The sequence below is a fragment of the Maniola jurtina genome, chromosome 11, assembly GCF_905333055.1.
Source record: "Maniola jurtina chromosome 11, ilManJurt1.1, whole genome shotgun sequence".
In the NCBI taxonomy this organism is placed as follows: domain Eukaryota; kingdom Metazoa; phylum Arthropoda; class Insecta; order Lepidoptera; family Nymphalidae; genus Maniola; species Maniola jurtina.
In genome coordinates this window covers 6,169,134-6,194,251 of record NC_060039.1, presented here as the reverse complement: position 1 = coordinate 6,194,251, position 25,118 = coordinate 6,169,134, and the positions used below count along the sequence as shown (strand labels likewise).

Here is a 25,118-nt window from a genome sequence, read left to right as displayed (position 1 = left end):
TCACTTGTCGGGGTGTTATAAATTTTTAATTTACACTTGTTATATCTACAGTCAGGAAACTTGGAACAAACCTATGACAACTGGAAAGCGGCTTTCAGTAACGTTCAGCGGGCTATCGTTATAGCACAGTTCAACTATTAACATTAGCATATCGATGCCGCAACCTTGAAGTTTTGACCCATCCCAAAATCGCCCAACGCATCTAAAGAAGTTTCACTTCAAAAACATCCACCACTAACTTCACGCTTGGTTTGAGGGGAATCGGAATGTTATTTTTAAATGTTTGAAAAGGCTTCTCTATCGGAAATATTGCGCAAAACGCTTATCAAAGTGGCATGCAGTAAAAAGTTGCTACGTTAATTTACAAACGTAGTAATTCTTCGACACGACCGTCACTAATTGGCAAGCTGGCATTGTATTCTAACGTAATCAGATTGGTTGCGTATTTGCATACACTACTATAAACGTAATTCACTGAAGTACTAATTCACTTACTCACGATTCGCCGTGATCAATATTCTCATTATAGTGGACTTGCTCCTTGAATTTGTGATCTGCTTGTTATTGTATGTACACAGTAATAGTGCTGTTTCATTAATCCATACATTAATTTTATTAATGTATGGATCGTTTTAATTGGAAATATCACGTGAGTCTTAAATTTTTTTGTTTACTTGTTTCAGCTTTATATTATTGCAAGACATTTTTAACCCCCGACCCAAAAAGAGGGGTATTATAAGTTTGACGTGTGTATCTGTTTATCTGTCTGTGGTATCGTAGCTCCTAAACCAATGAACCAATTTTAATTTAGTTTTTTTTTTTGTTTGAAATGTGGCTTGATCGAGGGTGTTCTTAGCTATATAATCCAAGAAAATCGGTTCAGCCGTTTGAAAGTTATCAGCTCTTTTCTAGTTACTGTAACCTTCACTTGTCGGGGGTGTTATAAATTTTTAATTTACACTTGTTAATACTGATATATACCTATTAAGATATTTTTCATTTATTAATAAATGAAGCTGATAATTACCTATTATGTAAATGAGTAAGCCTTTGAGTTTTAATGTGAAAGCTTTACGTAAACTATTTGTATGACAAATAGCTGTACCTACCCACTGTAATTCTACGTTCTAGTTTTACGGATATCAGTAGGTATTGTTATTCGTATAGGTACTCGTAGATGCAGCCTTGGGTAGCCGCACGAAACAATATGAAAAATTTTCTGTCAAAAACATTTAAAAAGAAAATTACTTATACGTAATCCACTTATTAAAAGTAGGTGACGCTTAAGAAAGTTATGTTAGTGTTTCCCACAAATAGCAAGTCAATAGATTAACTATAAATCGAATAAACAATGGTAGATCGTATTACAGTAAATCTTGTAATATGATATGAGCTTCTGTTTACTCAGGTACAACTTAGGTAGGTTTTAACAATATTAGTCGGCCACAATATTTTTATTTTAATACTCGACCCAGATTGATACGAGTTTATTTTGCTATCTAATTTGATTTTGTCTAGGGGTGACTATGATGACAGTAAATTTTAATTGTAGGTACATCAAACTTTTTCTGGACCACAAATAAAGTTTAAGCTATACTAAGTAGGTACCTATTCTTTTTACCTTTCCTTTAATTCAACTTATTTTTTAATATCAAATATCTAGTACTAGGTAGTGAGCTTGTAGTTTTATCAAGAAAAACTATCAATCTTTATAATTTAGTCAACAAACTGAAGCGAGGTAAGTACCTACCGCCATCAACTAACATAAAAGTGGGTTCACTGCGCATTCTCGGATTGTTACCGCTAGGCGATACATAGCTTTAACTTCCGAAGCACACGCTCTGAAATATTTATTCCTGAAACGTAAAGATCGGGAGGGGGCGGTGGGGTTTATCCCGCGGTTTCCTTCCCGCCGTGTTTTACTTCGAGAATGGGAAGTCGCCGACGGGTCGATATTGCCAAAGATAAAGGCCGCAGATGTGATTTTGGTATGACACTTTCAGAGCGAGTTTGTCGATCATTCTGAATCATTATCATCATGATTAGATAACCGATAGAGGATCACTGCAGGACATAGGTCTCTTGTAGGGAGTTCCAGACGTCACGGTTTTGCACCAACTGAATCTAGTGGCTCCCTGCAACTCATTTGATGTAGTCTGTCCATCTGGTGGGCGGGTCTTTCAACGCTGCGCTTTCCGGTGCGGTCTATCGGTTTTTCAAACTATGTGCTCTACCCATTGCCACTTCAGTATCGCAACCCATTGAGCTATGTCAATTACTTACTCTGGTTCTCCTACGTATCTCTTCATTTCGATTTGATCACGAAGAGAAACTCCCAACATAACTTTCTCTTTGTTGCTTACATCAGCTTATTTACAGTCTTATAGGTAGGATAGTATTAATTAATGTAAGTATATAGAATGCAGCTGAGATACCTATCTGTTATGCCGACTCTAGTCTTTGCCGTTCCCCGACCTCCAGTGGGGGGTGCCCCCCACCGTTCGATTGTCTGCGGAGGCTGCCCCGCCGGTGCCATCTGATGTGCCGAGAGCACTCCAGATCTGCATAGATCGTTGCCTTCGTTTTTTCCCTATCGAAAAATCAATACCCACTGTTATATATAAATGGGAAGACACCTATTATTGCTTTCGATAGCTTATTTTTATTACACTTGTCTCAGAACTACCAAAGATATTCATTTTCTTCGAATTAATTGAAAATGATTGTACATATTTGAAATAATACACCTACTGTACCTAGGTACCTACAGCTGTATTATTTCACCCTTTTGTATGGATGTTGCCGGGCGTAGGTTTTTAATGGATTCCATCTGTAAATGTACCACTGCGACGTCGTAGGCTGCAAAGGAGTTGGTACATAATGTGAAAGTCTCATCCCAAAACCGATTCGAGGTTTCCGCCGCTGCCTCCCTCAAGGGGAAAGAGGCTCAAATGCCGAGCAATAAAGCCTTCGCATCCAGCAAAACAAATACAACGCACATTCCAATGCTAGATATCATTCGCCCCGCCTACACAGTCGGCATGACGACTGTAAGCGTTCCTATTGGTCGCCGCGAAGCCTTCTCCATTTCGAATTGGTTATTTTTTTCTACAATTGAAATTGGCATTGTCGGTTTGTTCTGTGCGAGTGTGGAGCGCATGCGTGGGCAGTAGGCGGCTACGTCACGTAAACGTATCTACGTTTGGGGCTACGAATGTTTTATTGGATTCCTCTCTCGGTTTTCATTCGTATTTCGTATTCGAATGTGGATTTGTGGCCGCTCTATTCTTACTGCGCAGTCGTCAAAACTGAGCACCAACAGGTTTAAGGCTTTACTTTTTATTTAGGTAGGTACTTGGGTATTTAAGTAACAAAATGATCTGGTCATGCCAGATGTTTTATATCAAGTTAGATGATACCCGCGATTCCACCTGAATTTTAAATCCCAGAAGAACTCTTCGATTTTGCAAACTATCTGTAGGTAACTACCAAATTTCGTTTAAATTGATTTAAAGGATCGGATGGAAAAAGCTAACAGACAGACAGACATACTGTCTGCTAGCTTTTCACGGCCCAACAATTTAAGCGATTTTTGATGGGTACAGAGGTTACACTTAGGTACTCTAGCTTACAGCTTACATACCTAATATACCTACGCCACAACAGAAGTATTATTAATATAGAAGCTTACTCATAATACGACAACATCTAACGCATTCCGCTCAATACCGTAGATCACCTCAACCGTTTAATTATATTATGAACCGCGTTAGCATACAACGAAATACCTAAACGTATCATCGAAGGCATACGGTACAAATATATGCTAGACAACTGCAATAACATCCGAGCGTTCATGGCAGGCTGTGTCCCGAACAATTTCATTTGCGACTGGGCGAGGATAGCGTTGTAATTACAACAACAATCGATAGAGGCGCCACCGTCTGCCGCACGTTTAATCTCGCCGGAATCAAAGGACTGTCGCCTCACACCCACCCCAAACGAGATTCACCTATCAACTACCACCAAACGAATACTCCAATCCACCACCTTTCCATTGCCCCTTCGCAACAATCCAGCACGAAAGAGTACAAACATTTACGCAGTGTATAATGTACACTTATTTTAGATTGTTTCAGAACTCGTTCAGTGGTAAATACTTTGTGTCTCCAAGCCTATATCTGCAACGGTATGCTTAGGTGTCCTCAGACCAGGATAGTTGCATTTCCTATACATAACTATTCATGGAGTTTTATTAAAGCTTAACATTGTTTTCCACTTGTTTATGCTTTTATACAGCCGCCAGTTGTTTCCATATTGTTTTGTAAATATTCCCCCGCTGTTAATTGAATTCCTGAATCAGTTATTTATAATATGTATTAGAACGCTGTGTAACAACGTTCTAATAATATTCTACGCTCATAATGTGTCATGAATATTTTGAGTAAGCACACACTACACAATTTACATTAAGTAAACAATAGGGATATGTTAAACTCTACATTATACAGCATAATAAATGACAGCATCAGCTTTTTGTCTGATACACAGTCCCTTCAGTATTTTTGTGTCCACTGGTGGGCATTCCCCTTTAGATTTTCACTCACTTCATGCATTTTATAGAATTAAGATATAAGTAGGTACCTATGGAAAATAGAAATGAAAGCTCATACACACGTAGAGCTTGTCTATTTTGAAATGACGCGCCCCACCACCGCAATTTACTTTCAAAATAGACAAGCTTTAGCTTGATGATTGCTAAATAAAAAAAACTGATCAAGTCGAGTCAGATCGCACACTAAATGTTCCTTACCATCGTACAAGAAATAACACTTTTAATTTTTATTTGTGATGAACCTAGCTGCAAATTCACGGTTTTCGGATTTTTCCCTGTACTTAGGCCATAAGACATTGCTATCTGCCAAATTACATTATGCTAGTTCAACGAGAAGTAAGTACCCTATAGGCTTTGATTCCCTTAACGGGTCTTGATAGAACCCTATAATAAAATATAGAATCTGAAGCTTTGTATTTTTTATTGAATTGCGATACCTACAACCGACTCGTATTAAAGCATCGATGCATGTATCGATTGTCAATAATTTGCGTTCCGCGCCGTTCGTTGTACAGGTGATGCATAGTTTCGCTAAATTATCGTTTACATCGCCATTTTCACCGCATAATGTCTGTCAAGCTCGTAAATACAGGTACCCACTTACCTATGGAAAATTAACGAAACGATATTTACACACATTTATTAAGTTATGATTACTTCAAATAGTTCTGTTACATACTATATCGACTGTTAGGCGTTGAGGTCCCAAGCTTCTACTGGTAGAATAGCGACTAGCACCGGAAAGCGCACTTGGCGGACAAACGATATCAAACGAGTCGCAGGGGAGGGCCAGATCCAGGCGGCCAAGACCCTGGCGTCAGTGGCGTGTGGAAGTCACTAAATTCAAGAGACCTATGTCCAGCTATGGGAATCTATTGGTTGATGATGATAATGAGATGATAGCAACCACGGTCTGCGGTTTCGCTTCCGTGGGAATTATGAAAAATCCGGCCTTATTATCCGGCCGGACAAGGAATACCTTGTCTACACTATAAACAGAAGCCCTGTGCAAAGTTGCAGCTTTAGAAGTCCAAGATTTTGCCTAGGCGCTAATGAGGCAGTCAGTGAGTCATTTTTCTTTTTATATAGACTAGATGACACCCGCGACTTCGTCCGAGTAGATTTAAGTTTTTTTTTAAATCCCAAGGGAACTCTTTGGTTTCCGGGGATAAAAAGTAGACCTATGTTCGTCACCGGGATTTAAGTTATATCTGTAAGCACCAAACTTCGTCAAAATCGGTTAAACGGATGGGCCATGAAAAGCTAGCCGACAGTAGACACACGTTTGTATTCATAAAGTTTACAAAGTTATGACTCATCTAAACGCTTTGCCAGTTTGGTGTGTGGCAGCGTTGCCAGAATGTTACTTTTGTAACATTTTACGTTACTTTTGACCCCCTCATGTTTCCTCCATGTTACACGACTCAAAATGTTACTTTACGTTACTTTTGGGACTTCATAAAAATATCTAAATTTTTCCCAGCAAACTAAAAATAATCGTGAAACGGAACGCATCCAAAAAAGTTTTCGTTTTGATAGTTTATTTCACTTTCTCTAAGTTATTGGTCTATTTGTAATTACTCTGTGATTAGAAAAGTGTTTGTATTTTCTCTGTGACTCAACTTTGGTTGGATAAAGTTATTAGTTGCAGGCATGGATGCAGGGTAGTGATATTGTATCCAAAGAGTAAATGTTTATAAAATGTATCTTATTTCGTCAAAACTCGAAAGCGATTGGTTTTTTCGTTATCCTTATCGACTGTGTATGTGTTTCTAACACTACTTGGTAAGTAAATGTTGTATATAATGTAGTTATAACTAAATAAGTAATTAGAGAATTAGTAATCATGTAGCTATTTACTACTTAATTATTGTTGTAGGTAACTTCGGTTTTCTATACAGGAACGAGAGCGAGCTGAGTAGATACCGGCCGGAGTAGCCTATAATTTGATTTTTACTATCGAATCTATCGGTCTCTTTGCTGAGACCAAGGTAAGTAGATATCTACAGTACCTATTATTGTTAAGTTAACAAAACGAATTTGAAATTCCCGGGTAATTTTCATCACTGCGTATAGCCTCTCAAAGTCAAACAGTCCAGTGTTGCCAGATCGCTCGAAATAAGAGGATTTTAATCTTTTTAACCCCCGACCCACAAAGAAGAGTGTTATAAGTTTAATTGTATCTGTGTATCTGTCTGTGGCATCGTAGCTCCTAAACTAATGAACCGATTTTAATTTAGTTTTTTTTTGTTTGAAAGGTGGCTTGATCGAGAGTGTTCTTAGGTATAATCCAAGAAAATCAGTTCAGCCGTTTGAAAGTTATCAGCTCTTTTCTAGTTACTGTAACCTTCACTTGCCGGGGTGTTATAAATTTTTAATTCACACTTTTATTATAAATTGATTAACAAAGTTAGTTATAGCAATTGAAAGACATTTCTAAGTCCGTTGGTATACTATTATTTTACATATCGATTTGTTTATCTTTTTCAGGATCAGCAGTCAATTTATTCAACAATAATTAACTATTACGATTCTTTTTGAGCTTAACTAATGGGACAGAAAACTGTTTAAATTTTTGTATAATAAAGTGCCATATTAACCTGTGTACCTTATTACTTTAATTTTCCCATAAAATAAGGAAATGTTACTTTTCTCGTGAAAATGTTACATTTTGAGCTGTCTCATGTTACAATTGACTATCTGCCACTGGCAACACTGGTGTGTGGCTTCTATAGAAGTGCTTGATCTCAAATACATATATGCAGCGCTTGAGGAACACGAGAAGTAATGTCCAATTGTAATGAAGGAAAACTTTAAATGTCTAGGTCATATAATTATTGGTACTTATCTAATAAATTATATTACCTTCAAGAATTGAACACGCAAGATACGAACGCGAAAATATGAACGCATGTACGATTTTCCTTAACGTAATGTACTTACTTAATGCAAAAATAAAAAGTTCTCCTAAATTATAAATTCTCTAATAAAACTTTGTTCAAAAAAATAATACTTAATTGCAACAACTTTAATATGAAAGACTAAATTCTACATAGTGAGTGAGGTAGCAATGTAAAAGTTGGAACGGTCTCACATTCAGCACTATGTATAAAGGAGTGCTCCACATAGCGCTATGTATTTGAATCCTGGGGAAGTAGAACGTAACGTGTTACGAACAGTAATAATTTTTTTTGTTTTTAATATAATCCAAGTATGTATAATGTATATTATAATCCGCAACAATTTATATCATTCTATACTCACAAATACTAAAACTGTCACTGTCCACAGCTAACATAGGACTCTTGCATAGCACGTCAATATGTCCAATGGCCTGTAGCAACTCGCTTGAAATCATCTGTCCACCTAGTAGGAATTTCCCCACATTTTCCTGCGCAAGGACGCCATTCATAGCACCCTGGGATTCCAACGTTTCTTCAAGCTATAACTGCCCATTTAGTTTTTACGTTTTTTTACGTTTACTTACGTTACGTTACGTTACGTTACGTTACGTTACGTTACGTTACGTTAGAACGTTCTAAAGATCTAGGTATAGTAAGACGTAGATTAAACAACAGGACAGGACACGAGGAAATATAATTGTAAAGCCAATAGGATATTTAGAGATAAAGTGACCTAGCTACGTATTAAAAAATCGTGGACCCATTCAATTTCATAAATACTTACACCTCTTAATTATCTATAAATACTTTTTGGTATACGTCATATTCTACCATACAGCAGTATAGTACGACTAAGTCCTAGTCTCCAGGTCACCCTTTATAAGTCGAGAAGTTTAGCTACATAACCGCCCATCATTTAGTATTGCCGAAATAAAATCTAACGTGATGTTCTCATGTCTGCCTGCAGGTAGAGGCTTAATTTGTTCTTTTGATAGCACTTAGTTGATACGCTTTATAGCATAAAAAAGCCGTAGATATGGTAGGACACCCGATATAATGTTATATTCAGTTTTCTATTGGCAACAAAATGCGCTGCGCAGCCAATGAGGTAAGAGGGGTTCATTCGTTACACTCTTTGCTGTTTCAGTGGACATTTCAAGATAAAAAGTTCCAAAGGTTCAAAAAATACTATAATTTAAATATTTCTTATCCAACTCGTACAGTTACGTTCTAGAAACCACGCTACTTATAGAATAGGAAGCGAGTGTAGGTAATGGCGCAAAATAGTGACGCAGTATTATTGCAGGGGGTGGTGGGGACCCCCAACCACTACTCTACCCGGGAGCGACTGAAAAGTCCGCGAGAAAAATAAGATCCGCCGTCCTGCTTATTCTTGGGAAAGCTTTTTGTATATTTTTGTATACTTTTCTTTCTGTGTGACGGCCAAGTGCTTGTGTTGGTAAATACTTTGTATGTGGAAATGAACGGCGTTGGAACAAATATTAATTTCGGGTAAGTACGTTTTATTTTGCTTTGGATTTACCGCAAAATTGGACTACATTTTCACCGAACTAGCATACGCTCTCGGCTTCGGTGATTTCGGTGAAACTGTAACTCAGAGTCTGTGTCTACCTAGTGACCATATAGGACATTTTGATCAAGGCCAAAAATGAATGAAGAAAAGAGATCAAACTGAACTGAAAAACTTCATTGCGTGATGTGTGTACAAACATAAACAGTTAAAGTCTTTCATTATTATGGTTCCGTATCTGTAGAATGCCAACGGGACCCTATTACCACAGCTATTACTACGCCTCCACTCTCCGTCCGTCTGTCCATCCATCGGTCTAGAATCTAGACGTCTGTTAGTGGCTTGTAGGTATCTCATGAACCGTTATTACGATGCGGTCCCTACCTATTGTTAGAGAGTTGAAATTTTCACAGAATGTGTATTTCTATTGCATACGAACAAATAATAAAAAATTCAAAATGGCCGCCGCCATGCAAAAAATAAACGACGATGTGGTACGGCCTTCGAGTGTGGAAAACATAAAATTAAAATATTTGATTTATATTTTTATTGAAATAGTAAAACTTATACTTAGCTAGCCTAATCTTTTTACTGAACAAATTATTATGTGTTCCTAAATAATATACCTATCTTACCTAATTATTATGTCCACGTAGAATAATGGCTGTTTCCCCACTGAACATCTACGCTGATCTTTTTAACACTCCACCCAAAAAGAGGGGTGTTATAAGTTTGACGTGTGTATCTGTGTATGCGTGTATCTGTCTGTGGCATCGTAGCTCCTAAACTAATGAACCGATTTAAGTATTTTTGTTTGAAAAGTGGCTTGATCTAGAGTGTTCTTAACTATAATCCAAGAAAATCGGTTCAGCCGTTTGAAAGGTATCAGCTCTTTTCTAGTTACTGTAACCTTCACTTGTCGGGGGTGTTATAAATTTTTAATTTACACTTGTTCAAAAATAATATAATGAGCCAGCCCTTTTATCTCCAGATTAGGTCCATTACGTAGACTTATTAAGTACCAATATCTATGTACCTTCTATGTACTAAGTAAGCACTTCCTTCCATGTTTTATTATTTTTAGAATAAATATATTTTAGAATTTTCTTTCTCACTTCAGCGCCCTCTAGCGTAATGTCACTGAACCTCCGATGAGCCCGGACCTCCGGGAAAGCCTCCGTACTCCAAATGAGGACCAACCATCGCGTTCCTGAGAGATGTACACAATAATGTATAGATGGCTCTCATAATCCTTTTCGGTGGGGAAAACTCAATGTTAAAAATCGCTTTACTTCCTATTTTTAAAAATATGATAGGTATACTTACTTATACATAATTAAGTATCAGAAACTGAAAAGGTGATACCTATATTTTTATAGATGAATATGGGCATAGGTTTTAAAGCAGATATTACCTTTATCTAAATACGTTATCATAATATTAAAGCCATCTATCATCCATATAAATGTGGGTCTAGAAACTTGAGATTTTATACCAACGTAGATTTATTAACAATTATAACATAGCCTAAAAAAAATTTAAATTTTCCACCTTATCAAAGATAGGGTGGGTCCAGCTAGTAAATAAAAGCCGTTAGTATTATCACTGATACCATATCAGATGAATCAGGAGCAAAATTGAAAATATCTACATGAGCAGCGTCACAGTCACATCTAAGCCTACGACAACTTTGGTGACCTCAAACATAACCTGCCTTAATGTCTGAACCATTGCCATTGCAATAAGAGAGCAATTTTAACAAACGCACGGTGCCTAAACAATTTATTTCGTCTCTCCGACTCTTTTACACAAACGGAAATGACGTAAGTATGAGTAAGAAAACATGCCAATTTAAAATTTGGGTAGTAATGCATGGGGCAATGCACTCTATAACAGGTTGGGAGAGGACAAAAGTACGATTTTTGCAATCATTTTGAGTTAAAAGAATTGTAACCATTTTTACGAATGTACAACAAAACTTTTGGTAGCAAAATTAAACCGAACTAGATACTATTTTTTAGTCTTTCTATACTATTAGATATATTATTAAAAAAAAAACAGGATTCGAAAACCGTAACTTCGTCCGCGTGGATTTAATTTTTTTTAATCCAAGGGAATTCTTGGATTTACCGGAACAAAAAGCAGCAACGTCCATCGCCAATAATATGTAGGCTAATAAATCGGTGAAAAGTTAACAAAGAGACTGACTAACAGATACAGGTTCGCATTCATAACATAAGTATGGATTGAAAATGAAAATTATTGAAAAGTAAAATAGGTAGGTATTTATTGGTATTACTGTAGGTAGGTAGGTACGTAGGCAAAAATCACTGAACGGATGAACACGAAACTTTCACAGTTCCATAATTAGGCTCATGTTCGAAACTATTGCTAACTGAGCAAATAAATAATTCGCTCATAAAAAATATCCCTGGGACACTAGTGTTACTTTTCAATGCGCAAATCTATCATGGAGCTGTAAAACACGACATTTTTCCGTGAATTTCCCTCTACTAAATTACAGATTTGCGCACAGTTATTATTAACTGGAAAAGTTACACTAAAGGCCGATTCACACAAATTGCGTACACGTGACACGTAGCTAGTGACGCGCGTAAACCCCTAATAACACACCGGGTTACGCATACGGCCACGCTTCACGCAAGCGGTGTGCCATGTTTAATACAGTTCCATAGATTACAATTTACAACGCAATGGTACGCGCTACGTCTACGCGCAACGCTAACGCAGCCTGTGTGAACGAGCTATTAAGGCTTAAGCGCCACAGTTCACGTTAGTGCCCTAAACCTAATTTATATTATATATATCTAGTTATATGGACTTTTTGCTAAGCGAGGTTTATTCCTATCTGATTTTTATTTTATGCCTCTATACATACAACATGACTATCAAAATATATATAGTACATATTTTCACTTTTCTCGAGAATGCCTTTTCTGAGTTACTGGCATCTCGCAGGCAGTATTAAAATACGGCGATCAAAGCAAACTTATGAATAAAAGAAACTTTCAAAACGATTTTTTATAGATTTTATCAAAATACATTAACTAAAACAAGATAATCTCAGCTTCACTTAAAACTCCCACAAGTTACTACCGCAATAAAAGTTACAACATGATGTGTTTTTATCTAAAAATGCACGATTAGAGATGCAGGGGCAAGGTCAGTTACTTTCTCCATCTTAAAAATGTAATAATATATAATGGTACAATGATACCGAAATATTAATGTTCTTCTCATACGTCTCGGGCCACTTCGTGATATTGACTTTTTCTAACTTTCACTCCTTGGTTTCATCATCAAAGTTCTAAGGTCATTTGTTAAGCGGTCAAACTTTTGACTAAGATAGAACAGTACGGAACCCTGTTAAAAATTTGGATGCATGGATTAAAAATTCCGTGGGAACTCTTTGACTTTCCGGGACAAAAGTATCCTTTGTCTTTCTCCAGGTTACGAGCTCTCTTTGTATCGAGTAGATGATGGGTTTTTGAAATCTCATGGGATTTTCTGGGATGAAAAATAGTCTTTTCCTATGTCCTTTTCCACGTCCCAAACGTCAGAATCAATTAAGTGATGTGCCGTGAAAAGCAAGCAGACAGACAGACACCTTTATTTCTGACTAATAACTATGCTACTCCCAGAATGAGAAAGGTTAGGCTTATGCCATAGTACCTACACCACGCTGCACTTGGTGAACTTCACATATCTTTGAGAACATTTTGAAGAATATTCAGGCAATTATATTGCTTCAAACCGAAATGAACCACTTACCTAACTTAAAAATTACAGTTGCTAAAAGTTATTTAAGCCTTTCTTTGCGTTTTGAAAGGATTAAGTAATTGTTGAATTTCTAGCCTACTCTTCTCAGTAGAATTTTCTTTCCGAACCAGCAGCATAGTCAAGACACAGTAGTCACGACACACGAGTAGTCCACAAACTGACGTACCATTGTACGGATATTGCGACTTTGTTTTGTATTATTGAGAAGACATACAGATCCCTAATTTAAATAAATGCCTGCCTAACATCTTCAGAACCAGTACTACGTTAAGCAATACATTTTATTGTTACACGATAATAAATATTTTGAAAGACTTTGGTAAAACTTGTTCTTCTCGAAGAAAGTGTTTGTGTATGCATCCATACTGATACATCACTAACCATCAGGTCAAGGGCTAACTTGTATCAGAATATTTAAAAAAAATCTTTCATTACAAAGGCTTTTTATGGTCTAGGATCATCTTGGTCTACAATTTTTTTTTACTAATCTAAGCACAAAGTTCACTATTAATTTTTACCAAGTGCTTGGCACAATCTCAACTTTTTTTTAAATATCAAAACAAACAGTCCTGACAAGAAGTTAGTTTGCTTGTTAAATGTATTTTTGATGGGATATCATCCTATTAGAATATGTAGGTATAGTAGCTATTAACATGAAAAAATGGCTCGTCCATTACAGATAGCGTCTGTCGGATGGAAGCCGTAATAAAAGCAAGTTGCTAAATTTAAATGCACAGATATCCGAAAAAGTATATGGTACCAATAAAATTCCCTAAATACGAGCCCTTTCTCCTGATCTTGAGCATTGAACTCGGACGGGGTGACATTGCGGACTGCAGTACACAATCATTGACCCATCTTGATACTTGAGCGACATTATTATTTTGCATTTTGATTGTCTTTTCAGAGCAGTTTTATTTACTATTTACTTTGATTCATTAGTGGTGGAAAGGGTTCTTTAATTAAATTATAGCCTGTTTTTTCTGGTCTTAATTTTATTCAGCTACGACATTTCGTAGCTCTACCATACATAGGAAATTACATAATAATTACAATTTCCTAGCCATTTAAATGAAGCATAATATTATTTTGATGGCGCCTAGTATTTTCTTAAGTGTTCCAAATTTTCGAAATCCTTTCATAAAACCAAAAATGACAATATCACAAATAATAACTCAAAATTAAAAAAAAAACCTCGACAGAAAACCTCTGTAAGAAAACTAGAAAAGAGCTGAACTTTCAAACGGCTAAACCGATTTTCTTCGATTATAGAGCTAAGAACACTCTCGATCAAGCCACCTTTCAACCAATAAGTAACTAAATTTAAATCAGTTCATTCGTTTAGGAGCTACGATGCCACAGACAGATACACAGATACACACGTCAAACTTATAACACCCCTCTTTTTGGGTCGGGGGTTAAAAATTACAACGAAATACGTAAGAAATAAGAATACGCTCAAATTAAACTGAAATAAGTAATATTTTTCACAGTAGGCAGTATCAAAGTTTAAAGTATTAAAACTTTTTAGAGCAGCTCATTTAAAATGTACCTACAGTGCACTTGCATTATTATATGGCGTATGGATGCACCGTCTTGAATTTTTTGCCGGTTTTTAACTTCGTCCTTGAATTTCAAGTTTAGATTACAGCTTGCACGTTACCAAAACTTGTTGTTTGCACACAGGTGTATTACTTCAGTTACAAACGTGCATACGGTAGAGACATAATTACTTTTAGTGCATGTGCATTGTGCAGGTACGGTGGTATTACTATGTATCTACCTACTTGATATGCGGGTCGTCTTTGTTGTGGTACATTTTCATGAGAATTATTTAATTAAAAACAAACTTTTGTACTTCACCTTCAAACTTTCAGCTATCAATTTTCTCTGTTACATTTTCAATTAAAAGAACCCACGTCCTAAACAACGTCAACTAAACATACGTAACATGTCATGTACGTAGGTACTACCTCCATTCAGTAAACTAATAAAAACAAGCAGGTAGACTCAGAAAACATAATAATAATATGCAAATAAAGAGACACCGTTATCGTTATCTAATTGAATACGAAGACGGTCGTGTGATCAATACAAATCACATTAGGCTAGGTCAAGACTCCTAACCCAGCTGAGTAGATACGGCGCGAATAAAGGCAATAAAAAAGTTGAAAAGCGACGCAGACCCAGGGCAATGGACTTTTTGGTAGACGGTCAAAGAAGATTGAATGCGCCTGGTCCTGCTCAACATTTGTGAATAGCACGACAATTTCATTTCACAAGAACCAAAGAAAATTACACCTTAATCTCAGCACTTTAAACTGCATTGACTAAATTGAACAGTTGCATCTTAAGACGTTTGGAAATTGTCATGGACCAAACCAAAAATCGCGAACATCATAACCAAAAACGTGCCTTGCAAAGGATGCAATTGATATTAATTTCAAATGATACGGCGAAAATTGCGAACCACGTCCAAATCAAATGCACAGCGAGCACCAAACGAAAATAATATCTAATTCGAAGGTTATAAGGTAAATAATGTTATGTAAAACTGTCAGCCAAAAAACGTAATGCATACGCAATGGAATGCAAACGTGAGGTGGGTACATGTGAATCAGTGTAGCTAAGGTCATGATACAGAAGATTCATTTGCGAATATACTTTTGGAAGAACCAATTGACTGAGTGCAATCAGTAGCACGCCACAATGTCACGAGTCAAATCAGATTATTATCAGACTGCAGAAGAAAGTGAGGTATGGATTTTACTTTATTTCAATTTATAATTTTGTATATATTCTTGATACTAAAAATGTCAGAATGCAGTGGAAAAGTGAGCAGACGCTGGTCCCCTGGGATCAAAGTTGGCCTCCAAAGTATCAGATCTCAGGGACACACTATCACGACCGTAAGCCGCAGTAAGAAGCTTCATCTTTTTGAAGTGCCGTCTCCTATCGGAGGTTGGCAACCATTAGGGATATCTGCACTTTGAACGCTTCTGCGCGGAAAAGAGATCGGGTACTCTTTCCGTACTGTAGAACTGATTCCGTACTGATAGTAGATTCTTGAGCCACGATGTTCTTCTTCGACCAGGAAGTCTTCTATCGCAGTGAATAGAATAAGCGATCCATGTATGCCTCTCATCGTTACCTACATATTTGATCCAACTTCCATTCGCCGTGGATACCCCTGAGGTCTTAAAGACGTCTAAGTGCTAAAATATTTTCACCGTGATTAGTTGCATTTTTAGGCCCAGAATCAAAAAATTGCCACCAGCCATTCCACGCAGGCATGACAAGTAAAAGTAGAACTCGTGCCCTAACACTTCCATACCTTACCATCGCCTATTTTACCTAATATAAGGCTACATTCACACGGCGCCTATTCTATTCAATTATTTCACGTAAAAGGTTTTATCGTATTATACGAGACAGTCATTTACAAGACGAACTATCGATGACGACGATCCTAACATACGGCTGCAGCTACGTCACAAGTCCTAATGTGTGCACACGCACAAGTCTCGAATATGAGACACTAGCTTGTTCGTATGAACGATATAACATGAATATAAACGCCCCTGCAAAATAGTTTTTCGAGATGCGGCCTCCTCGATGAAAACTTCGGACGGTATACGGAAAAAATATATCACGAACACGGAACTTTCCCGCATAGACTCTGTTTTAAATTTTTGCTGTCACTGGTCTAGATTCGATAAAATCTCGTGTATGGTAAATGTGGACAATATTACTGTCTGAACGTAGCCCAATAACAATAATAAAATTGTTAGCACGGGATTTGAATTAACAATAATTTTAAACTAATTTTGGATTCTTTTCTTTACTTATGTCACAACTCTTAAGTCATTTATTGGTATTTGCGCGCCTCGCCGTGGAGTATCCTTAAGCTTTTATTTATCAGCAGGGAGTGCAATGCTTTGAAGGATTTGTCATATTTTTTTGTTGTAGAGCCCGATTCACACCAATTGCGTACACGTGACATGTGCGTAGTGACGTGCGTAAAACCCTAACACACCGGGTTACGCATACGTGCGTGCCCAGGATCCATCTACAAGATCTTGATTATGAATCAAGATCTTGTAGCTAGAATTGCATAATTACTAATCTTATTAGGGTTCAGCAGTAAAACCAAAAAGCCTTATAGTTTTGTCGAGTCAATCTGTCCATCTGTCTGTGTGTCACACCTATTTTAAAAATAAGATTTGAGCTATAAATTTGAAAGTTAGATCGTTTAGAAAACCTCTGTAGCCATATTTAAATTTTGAGACATATTTAAGAAAAATGGTCAAGTGCGAGTCGGACTCGCATACGAAGGGTTTCGTACAATCGTACAAGATATTTTAAAATTTTTATGTGCACCACAGCAAGTGAATGACAACAGTGCCATCTATATGTGATTTAGTAAATTAATTTTTTTGTAAACATATTTTAATTTTTTTTTGTGATGTAAACACAAATTCTCTGTTTTCGGATTTATTCCTTTACTTGTGCTATAAGACCCACCTACTTACCAAATTTCGTGATTCTAGGTCAACGGGAAATACCCTATAGGTTTTCTTGACAGCAAGACTGACGGACGGACGGACGGACGTACAGACAGACAGATAACAAAGTGTATAAGGGTTCCGTTTTTCCTTTTGAGGTACGGAACCCTAAAAATTGAGGGTAGGTACCTCCTGAACATGACAAATATAAGTAGGAAAACTTTACGTAAGTTTTACTCGGCTTACGTAGGCTTTACGTAATTCGTATATACCATAATTAATTTGTCTACTCTGTAAATAGAATTCAGTATGGTTTATACTATAGTTACAAAATATACTATGTAGCTCAAAAATATTTAAAAACACGACTGTTAGAAGTTATGGTGGAAGAAAACAACGGACCCTGAAAACATTACACTCTTGGGCATAAACTTATTTTGGGCAGTCCTGTAATAAAGGTGTCTTTTTAGCTATTTTTTCGAATTGACTGATGTACCTACTTACCTATTGTACGGTGTACCTAATAGATGGTATGAGATATCCAAAATAGGTACTCCTCCTACTCCGAATAATTCGAATTGTTCCTAGGACAAGCTTTACGCTTAGTTGGAGGAGAGAGGGGAATATTAGTCATTTCTAAATATATGTTTAAATACATATCAAAAATTGCAGAACCGGCAGGATTTGCACCTGCGTCTCCCTGGGTATCGCGTCCGAAGTGCCTAAAGACCGTTAGGCCACACGGTTCACTTGATGCCAGTGCCGAAATTTGAGATATACCTACATTTTTTTTTTTTCATTCCTTACTGAAGTGACTATTAATGCCATCTAGTAGCCACATCTAGTAGTCGACATTATTTAGAAATTGCTTGAAATGTAAACACTATCATACAATTTATAAATATTAGTCATGATTAACATGGCTAAAATTCAAAAATAAAGAAACGTTTTTTGACTAAGCTACATTAATATCTACGTACTACGTACTACGTATATAGACTACGGCAAAACATTACTAAAGTAATGAAAAATAAAAATAACTAACGTTGGCAATGCTTAGGTAAAAGAAGTTGGATTTGGATGAGATCAAGGCTATAGATTTACACGTAGGTATTTTACTATACAAAAGAGTTCATCCATTGAGGTTGTCGATCGTAGGTACAGATAAAAAGGATCTATTTTCGGATAAGTATGAATTACGCTAGTCACATTGTTACAATATTAGAAGTATGTAGAGAGGAAAATGATCTTGCAGATAACTACCTAGGTACAGGGCCGGCCCGTCCGTAAAGGCGGACTAGGCGATGGCCTAGGGCGGTCGTATTTGAGATGCGGCATGGCGAAGCTACGAGTAGGTATGTTAGCGCGAATTGACTGGCTGGTTTGGGCAGTTAGCCCACGCGTCACTTTGGTTTGTAGCCGCATATCAATATCATCATCATCATCATCATCATTGCCTCAACCGATTGACGTCCAAAGCTAGACATAAATCTCTTGTAAGGACTTCAACGCCCCACGGTCTTGCACTGTCTTTCTGAGTTGGAAAACTGACTAGTCTGTGCACCTAGTCAGTTTTCCAATGCAGCTTCCCGGGCGAGATAGTGTTTCAAACTATTGCCTTGCCACCGATAGCCACTTCAGCTTTACCACCTGATGAGGTATATCGGTTACTCTACTTCTCCTACGGAACTCCTCATTCCTGATTTATTCACGTAAAGAAACTCCAAGCATACATCGCCCGGTGAATGACTTTGAGCTTTCTTATGAGACCCATAGCAATATAAAATTATAATAACTCAAAATTTAAAAAACCCCGACACAAAAACTTCTATAAGAAAACTAGAAAGGAGCAGATAACTTTCAAACGGCTGTACCGATTTTCTTCGATTATAGCTAAGAACACTCTCGATCAAGCCACCTTTCAAACAAAAGAAACTAAATTAAAATCGGTTCATTTGTTTAGGCGCTACGATGCCACAGACAGATACACACGTCAAACACCCCTCTTTTTGGGTCGGGGGTTAAAAATATAATTTTCATGAACGCCAATATAAGTATTATTATGTCCGTCAACCTGTGTAAAATTCGTTCGCCTTTGTTTTAAAAAAAAACTTATAAGAAATCATAGAATAATTTGTTGCGACATTTCCGTCATAATGAGCGACAGTCCAGTAATTCGCCTAGGGCGCCGAGATTGCTGGGGCCGGCACTGGTTACATGACTTGTGATAAAGACGCACACTATGGCGACAAGAAAGAATGGAAAAGTCAAATAAAAGTGCTCACCTTTGTAAATATTCTTCAGATTTTCTATTGCATATTTATTTTATTTTAATCTTAATGGAAAATTCACCAAGTCAAGTAAGGCATACCTACCTATCTATTCGAAGAGTAGGCTGAAGGATACCTAATACATGATGATACCTTCTCTACAAGATTTGCAATTTTAAGAGATTTAACAGAACTGGTATGCTTATGTGACAAGTAGATGCATAGGTATATTCTATCTAATAATATTTCTCTCTGAAATACCTAACTATAAAAGTAAGAGCAGGTAACAACGCATAACGGATAGATATATATATAACTATTTCATATAGGACCTAATAACCTTACATTGAGACGGCCCTGCATTTTTCAGCTCATTCATAGCGTAGCACGAGGCATAAACTCAAAATTTGTAGAGCTGCAAGTTTATCTTAAAGCGCCGCGCTGTTGATTGAATACAACAATCATTACGTCTTGTTTCTATATAGAGAAGTAAACCTACCTACCACAACAAATTGCTTTAAGAAAAAAGATCCTACATACAAAACCTGTTATTAACCAGGAAACATCAGACTCATCAGCACGATACAAGCTTTGTATAACTAGTGTATTTTTCATACGCTCTTCACTTTCAGGTTTCGAAAGTCTCTCGCCCAGACCTGAACCCTCTTCCATCTTTGCCACAGTAGTCAACGATGTCGTGCATCGGTGGCACATATAAATACATACGAAGCACGCTCCTGGCGAGACTGCCCGCCGAAACCGCGTCGAACAGAGCGACCTAGCGCACGCGCACCCGTTTCAATTTTAAAAAATCACCCCATAAAAAAAGTTAAGCAACCGACTATATTAAACGAAAATGCACAATGCTGAATTGTACCAAAAAAGTAACACTATGCAGAAAAGGGATGCTCTACAGTGCTTGGAAGAATATGCGAAGAAAATAAAATGGAAAAACGATGGTGATACAGTCATAGACATAGGATGCGGAGATGGCAGTGTGACGAGTAGCATACTGAAAAAGTTTTTGCCTTACAAATACAAGAGACTCGTAGGCTGTGATATAAGCGAGAGGATGGTCCAGTTCGCTAACGAGCACCATGCCACTGACCAGACCAGCTTCGCGGTGCTCGACATTGAGGGAAACTTGCCGGACCAGATGAGGGAAAACTTCGATCACGCATTCTCTTTTTACACGCTTCATTGGATAAAACATCAAGAGTAAGTAGCTAACTTATTAATGAAAACCTTTTGCCGGCGACGCCATGGGCGTGGATTTAGATCTTTTATTTAAATCACGAAAGAACCAGGATAATAAGTTGCCTAGAGGTCTGACTGCGAACGTCTCGTCTAAATTGGTTGATCTGCCGTCCTCAAGATTAGCCCGGACAAACAGACAGACAGACAATATTTTTTTTTTAAATAAAACCGGCTCATTACGAGTCACACTTGCACAGCAAGTACCTATCTGTAGGTATAGAAGGAAAAATTAGGGATTCGTTTTTATACTGTCATATTGTATGTCATAGTAATAAAATGTATCTAATATGTTAAAATAATATTAATAATATTTTATCGTAGGTATGTTTTGGGAAATAAAGGATGATAATTTTATTTTATTATATATACTTACTAAACAATAAAATAATTAATACACAATTTAATCTAAAATTATTTGTTAATAACAATAGAAATATAAATATTAATTTGTATTTTAAAGTACTAGGTATGTACTTAGCTATTATTGCACACACGATTATAAATCAAGCACGTGTTTTATCCGTCCTTCAAGTTGCCTGAAGATTGTTTACAAGTATGGTTCTCTTGTTTGACAATTTGAAGAACTACGCACTTTGAGTTATTCTTACTACCCAACTACGGAAAAGCCAAAAGGAAAGCAATTTTAGCATTTTATTATGTTAGTTTTATGTATCCTATGTTCCACCGTAGCGCCTAAACTATTGAGCCGATTTTGATGAATAAGGTGTCGATCGATTCAATATTATAGTCCGTGTGACCAAGGCTATATTTTATGATTTATATGTATAAAATCAATACGGTGAATGTTAGGTCCAAAAAGTGGGAGTTTCTAATTTATTTATTTTTGCATCTTTGAGTGTGATGTCAAATGACAGAGGCGAAAATTCTAAGTTCACAAATATGAATATAATAAGTAAGTATAAAACCAATGGAAAGAAAATTAATTTATTGAGCATAGGCGGGTTTTAGTATTGAACTTTATCTTGTTATTTGTAGTTGTTTGATGATGATTAAAATGATTTTTGTACAATGTTATGTTTTTTCTTACAAAATCCTTTGGTTAAATTTCAGGACCGCATTTACCAACATCCATAGGCTGTTGGCGAAAGGGGGAGATTGCCTGCTGATATTCCTGGGTCACATGCCTGTATTTGACGTGTACAGGATCCTGGCTCGCTCTGCCAGATGGAGCTACTGGCTGAGAGACGTTGATCGATTCGTTTCACCCTACCATGACTCTCAGGTAATAAATTAACAGTTTTTTTTTAAATTCAGATACAAGTTAGCCCTTGACTGCAATCTCACCTGATGGTAAGTGATGATGGAAGCGGGCTAACCTGAAAGGGGTGTGGCAGTCTTTATTAAATCCATACTCCTTTGGTTTCTACACGACATCGTACCGGAACGCTAAATCCCTTGGCGGTACGGCTTGGCCAATAGGGTGGTAACTAGCTACGGCAAGGCCACCAGACTAGACCAGAAATTTAGAAATTCCGGACCCCTAGCGGGAATCGAACCCGGGACCTCCCACTAATAAGACCAAAGCACTTACCACGGCGCCAGGGGGGCCATGCCAATGATTCTCAGATAATAGAGTAGCAGAATTTGAAAACAAATCAGAGTTTGATCAATTTCAATAGTCATAATCGCAGTTTAACTATGTTTAGGTACCTAGATATTTATAATAATGGATAATTTTGGAGATTTTTATTCTGGGTCTCTGTGCCTTTTGTCCATCTATCGTATTTCTATCCGAAAATGAAAGGTTTCTCATGAAAACTTATTTTTAGGGTTCCGTATTCCGTATAAAAGGAAATCAAAACCAAAGGCTCCTTCCCATTAACCTAGAATTATTAAAATTTGGCAGCTAGCAATGTCTTATTTAGCTCAAATAAAGGGGCAAATCCAAAAACCGTGAATTTGTGGTTACATAACAAAGATAATAATTTAAAAGAATTTTTTCTTGTAGGTCTACTATAGGTACGATATGGTACGGAACCCTTCGTGTGCGAGTCCGACTCGCACTTGACGGGTTTTTCTGTTTTAGGGTTACAAGGACAGTTTGTTGTCGTCTCTCCATGTGTCAAGATTCTCTTTTCCCAGAAATACTACAGAATTTTTCCGAGCTACGTGCGTTTTAAGCAATTAAGTATTAGGTGCTTTAACAGTGGAGGAAAAAATCGTGGAGAAACCTGCATACTTGAGAGTTCTTCATAATGTTCCCCAAGAGTTATCCGTACTCAGTACTGAGCCGGTGATTGGTTGATGTTGATGATGATGATATACCATTCCCGGTGATCTACAAACTTGAATTTTATTTAAAGATATTATGAACTCGTACTAGATAGTCTTTTGTTGTGTTCTAGGACCCCGAGAAAGAAATCAAAAGGATGATGACCACTATTGGCTTTACTAGCGTTGAAGTAAAATGCACACAGAAATCGTTTATCTACACCAGCGTAGAGGCTCTTAAAAGTAAGTCATAATTATAGATATATAGGTACCTAGTTTCTTTATTTTTGTGTTTTTAGTCTTAGGATTTAGGTTTTTTTAAATTTCGTAGACAATCTTTGATTTTTCAGGATAAAGGTACCTATCCTGTGTCCGTCTCCAGGATATAAGCTATTTCTGTACCTAATTGATGATACCCACGACTTCATCCACGTCGATTTAGGAAAAACTCCGTAGGAACTCTTTAATTTAAGTTAGATAAAGAACCTTTAAATCCATTCTTGGGATGCAAACTATTTCTGTACCATTCGTCAAAATCGGTTGAATGGATGGGCCGTGAAAAGCTAGCAGACAGATAGACAGACACACTTTTGAATTTATATTATTACTTTGGATAATAGTATGGATGGTGCAATCTCTGCGTACTACGAAAATGTGAACGTCGTAGCCTACGCCATTTATTCAAATCCGTACGGCCGCGCCGTAGTGGAAAACAATAAAATGTTGATAACCACCTACTTTACTTCAACTTAAATGTAGGGAAAAGTGTTAAGAAATCAAAAGTTAAAAGCAATCATTATAACATTCCCAGAGGCTGTAAATGCAGTTAATCCGTTCAAAATACCAGCAGAATTGCAAGAGGATTTTTTGGAGGACTACGTAAAAATTGTGCGAGACATGCAGCTTATTGATCACGTTAACAATAACATCAATCACGTAAATATAAGAACTAATTATAACCTTCTCATTGTCTTCGGCAAAAAGTAATATTGTCATAATATGATGCTTGCTAACGTACCAAGTAGGTAAGCCGGATGCAGAATGCTTTTAGGTTTCATGATAATAATTTCTCTGTCCTAGATCGAATCGCAAAACACCATCATCTATTTAAAAAGACCAACTGTAGCTACGGATGGCATGGTTTTAAACATATTTTGTTAAACAAAATATGTTTTGTTTTATTTTAAACTACTTATTTTTCTCAACCTTGACTGTAGCTGTTAACAATCGCAACTTTTATTGCCCTAAGTATATTTATTATAAGCATAGATAGTTGTAGTGAAGATTGTTAAAGGTGGTGTACTTAAGTGAATGTATATTTCTAAGTTCGAATATTGAAAATAGATAGCACCAGTAAAAATATGTGATCTATCATCAACATCCGGCTAAGCTTGCATTATTAGCAAACATCGTATTTCCATTTATATTAAAACACCTGCAAGTACAACATTAAGTTTGTAAGTTTTAAAATATAAGTAAGTACCTAATAGGAATAGCTCCTATTGTGTAGTAGTAGTCATACCTAATATTATTATACAAATAAAATTTGTGACTTCGATTATATCTGAAATAGGTAACACATTTGTACCCGACTGCACCAAATAGATCTTGCTTTTTGGGCGTGTGTAGTGTGGTTTGTGTACATATAAAAAAAAAATTGTATTAATTACACTCATAATATTATGTGGGACTGACACTGGGTATCACAAAAAATAATATGAGGGACACTAGCCACTGAAAACATACTATTGTAAGTTGATTTTGTAAACTTAAAGGGACTAGGGTTCCAAAACGTGCCTTTCACCTTTGTAAAGAGCGCGCAGACACACAGTCACACAGAGAGACCGATACACAAAAATTAGGAAACAATGTAAGTTGGTTGACGGCCATAGACCCGTCAGAACGAGAGCGGTGAAGTTACGCGACGACGCGACGTTTCAATTCACGTTACACTATTATATTTTCTGTCGCAGCCTGTAGTCCAAACAGGCTGATATATTTTTG

At 36.9% G+C, this 25,118-nt stretch overlaps 1 protein-coding gene across 1 annotated transcript; it reads left to right on the top strand.

Annotated features, from left to right (window-relative positions):
- The first annotated feature begins 530 nt into the window (after positions 1-530).
- On the top strand, positions 531-24,852 carry LOC123869621 (juvenile hormone acid O-methyltransferase). The gene is made up of 5 exons (XM_045912603.1): positions 531-649; positions 20,258-20,843; positions 21,954-22,125; positions 23,249-23,357; positions 23,926-24,852. The coding sequence occupies exons 2-5, from the start codon at positions 20,482-20,484 to the stop codon at positions 24,099-24,101; spliced, it is 819 nt and encodes a 272-aa protein (XP_045768559.1). The 5' UTR covers positions 531-649; positions 20,258-20,481; the 3' UTR covers positions 24,102-24,852.
- The last annotated feature ends 266 nt before the right edge of the window (positions 24,853-25,118 follow it).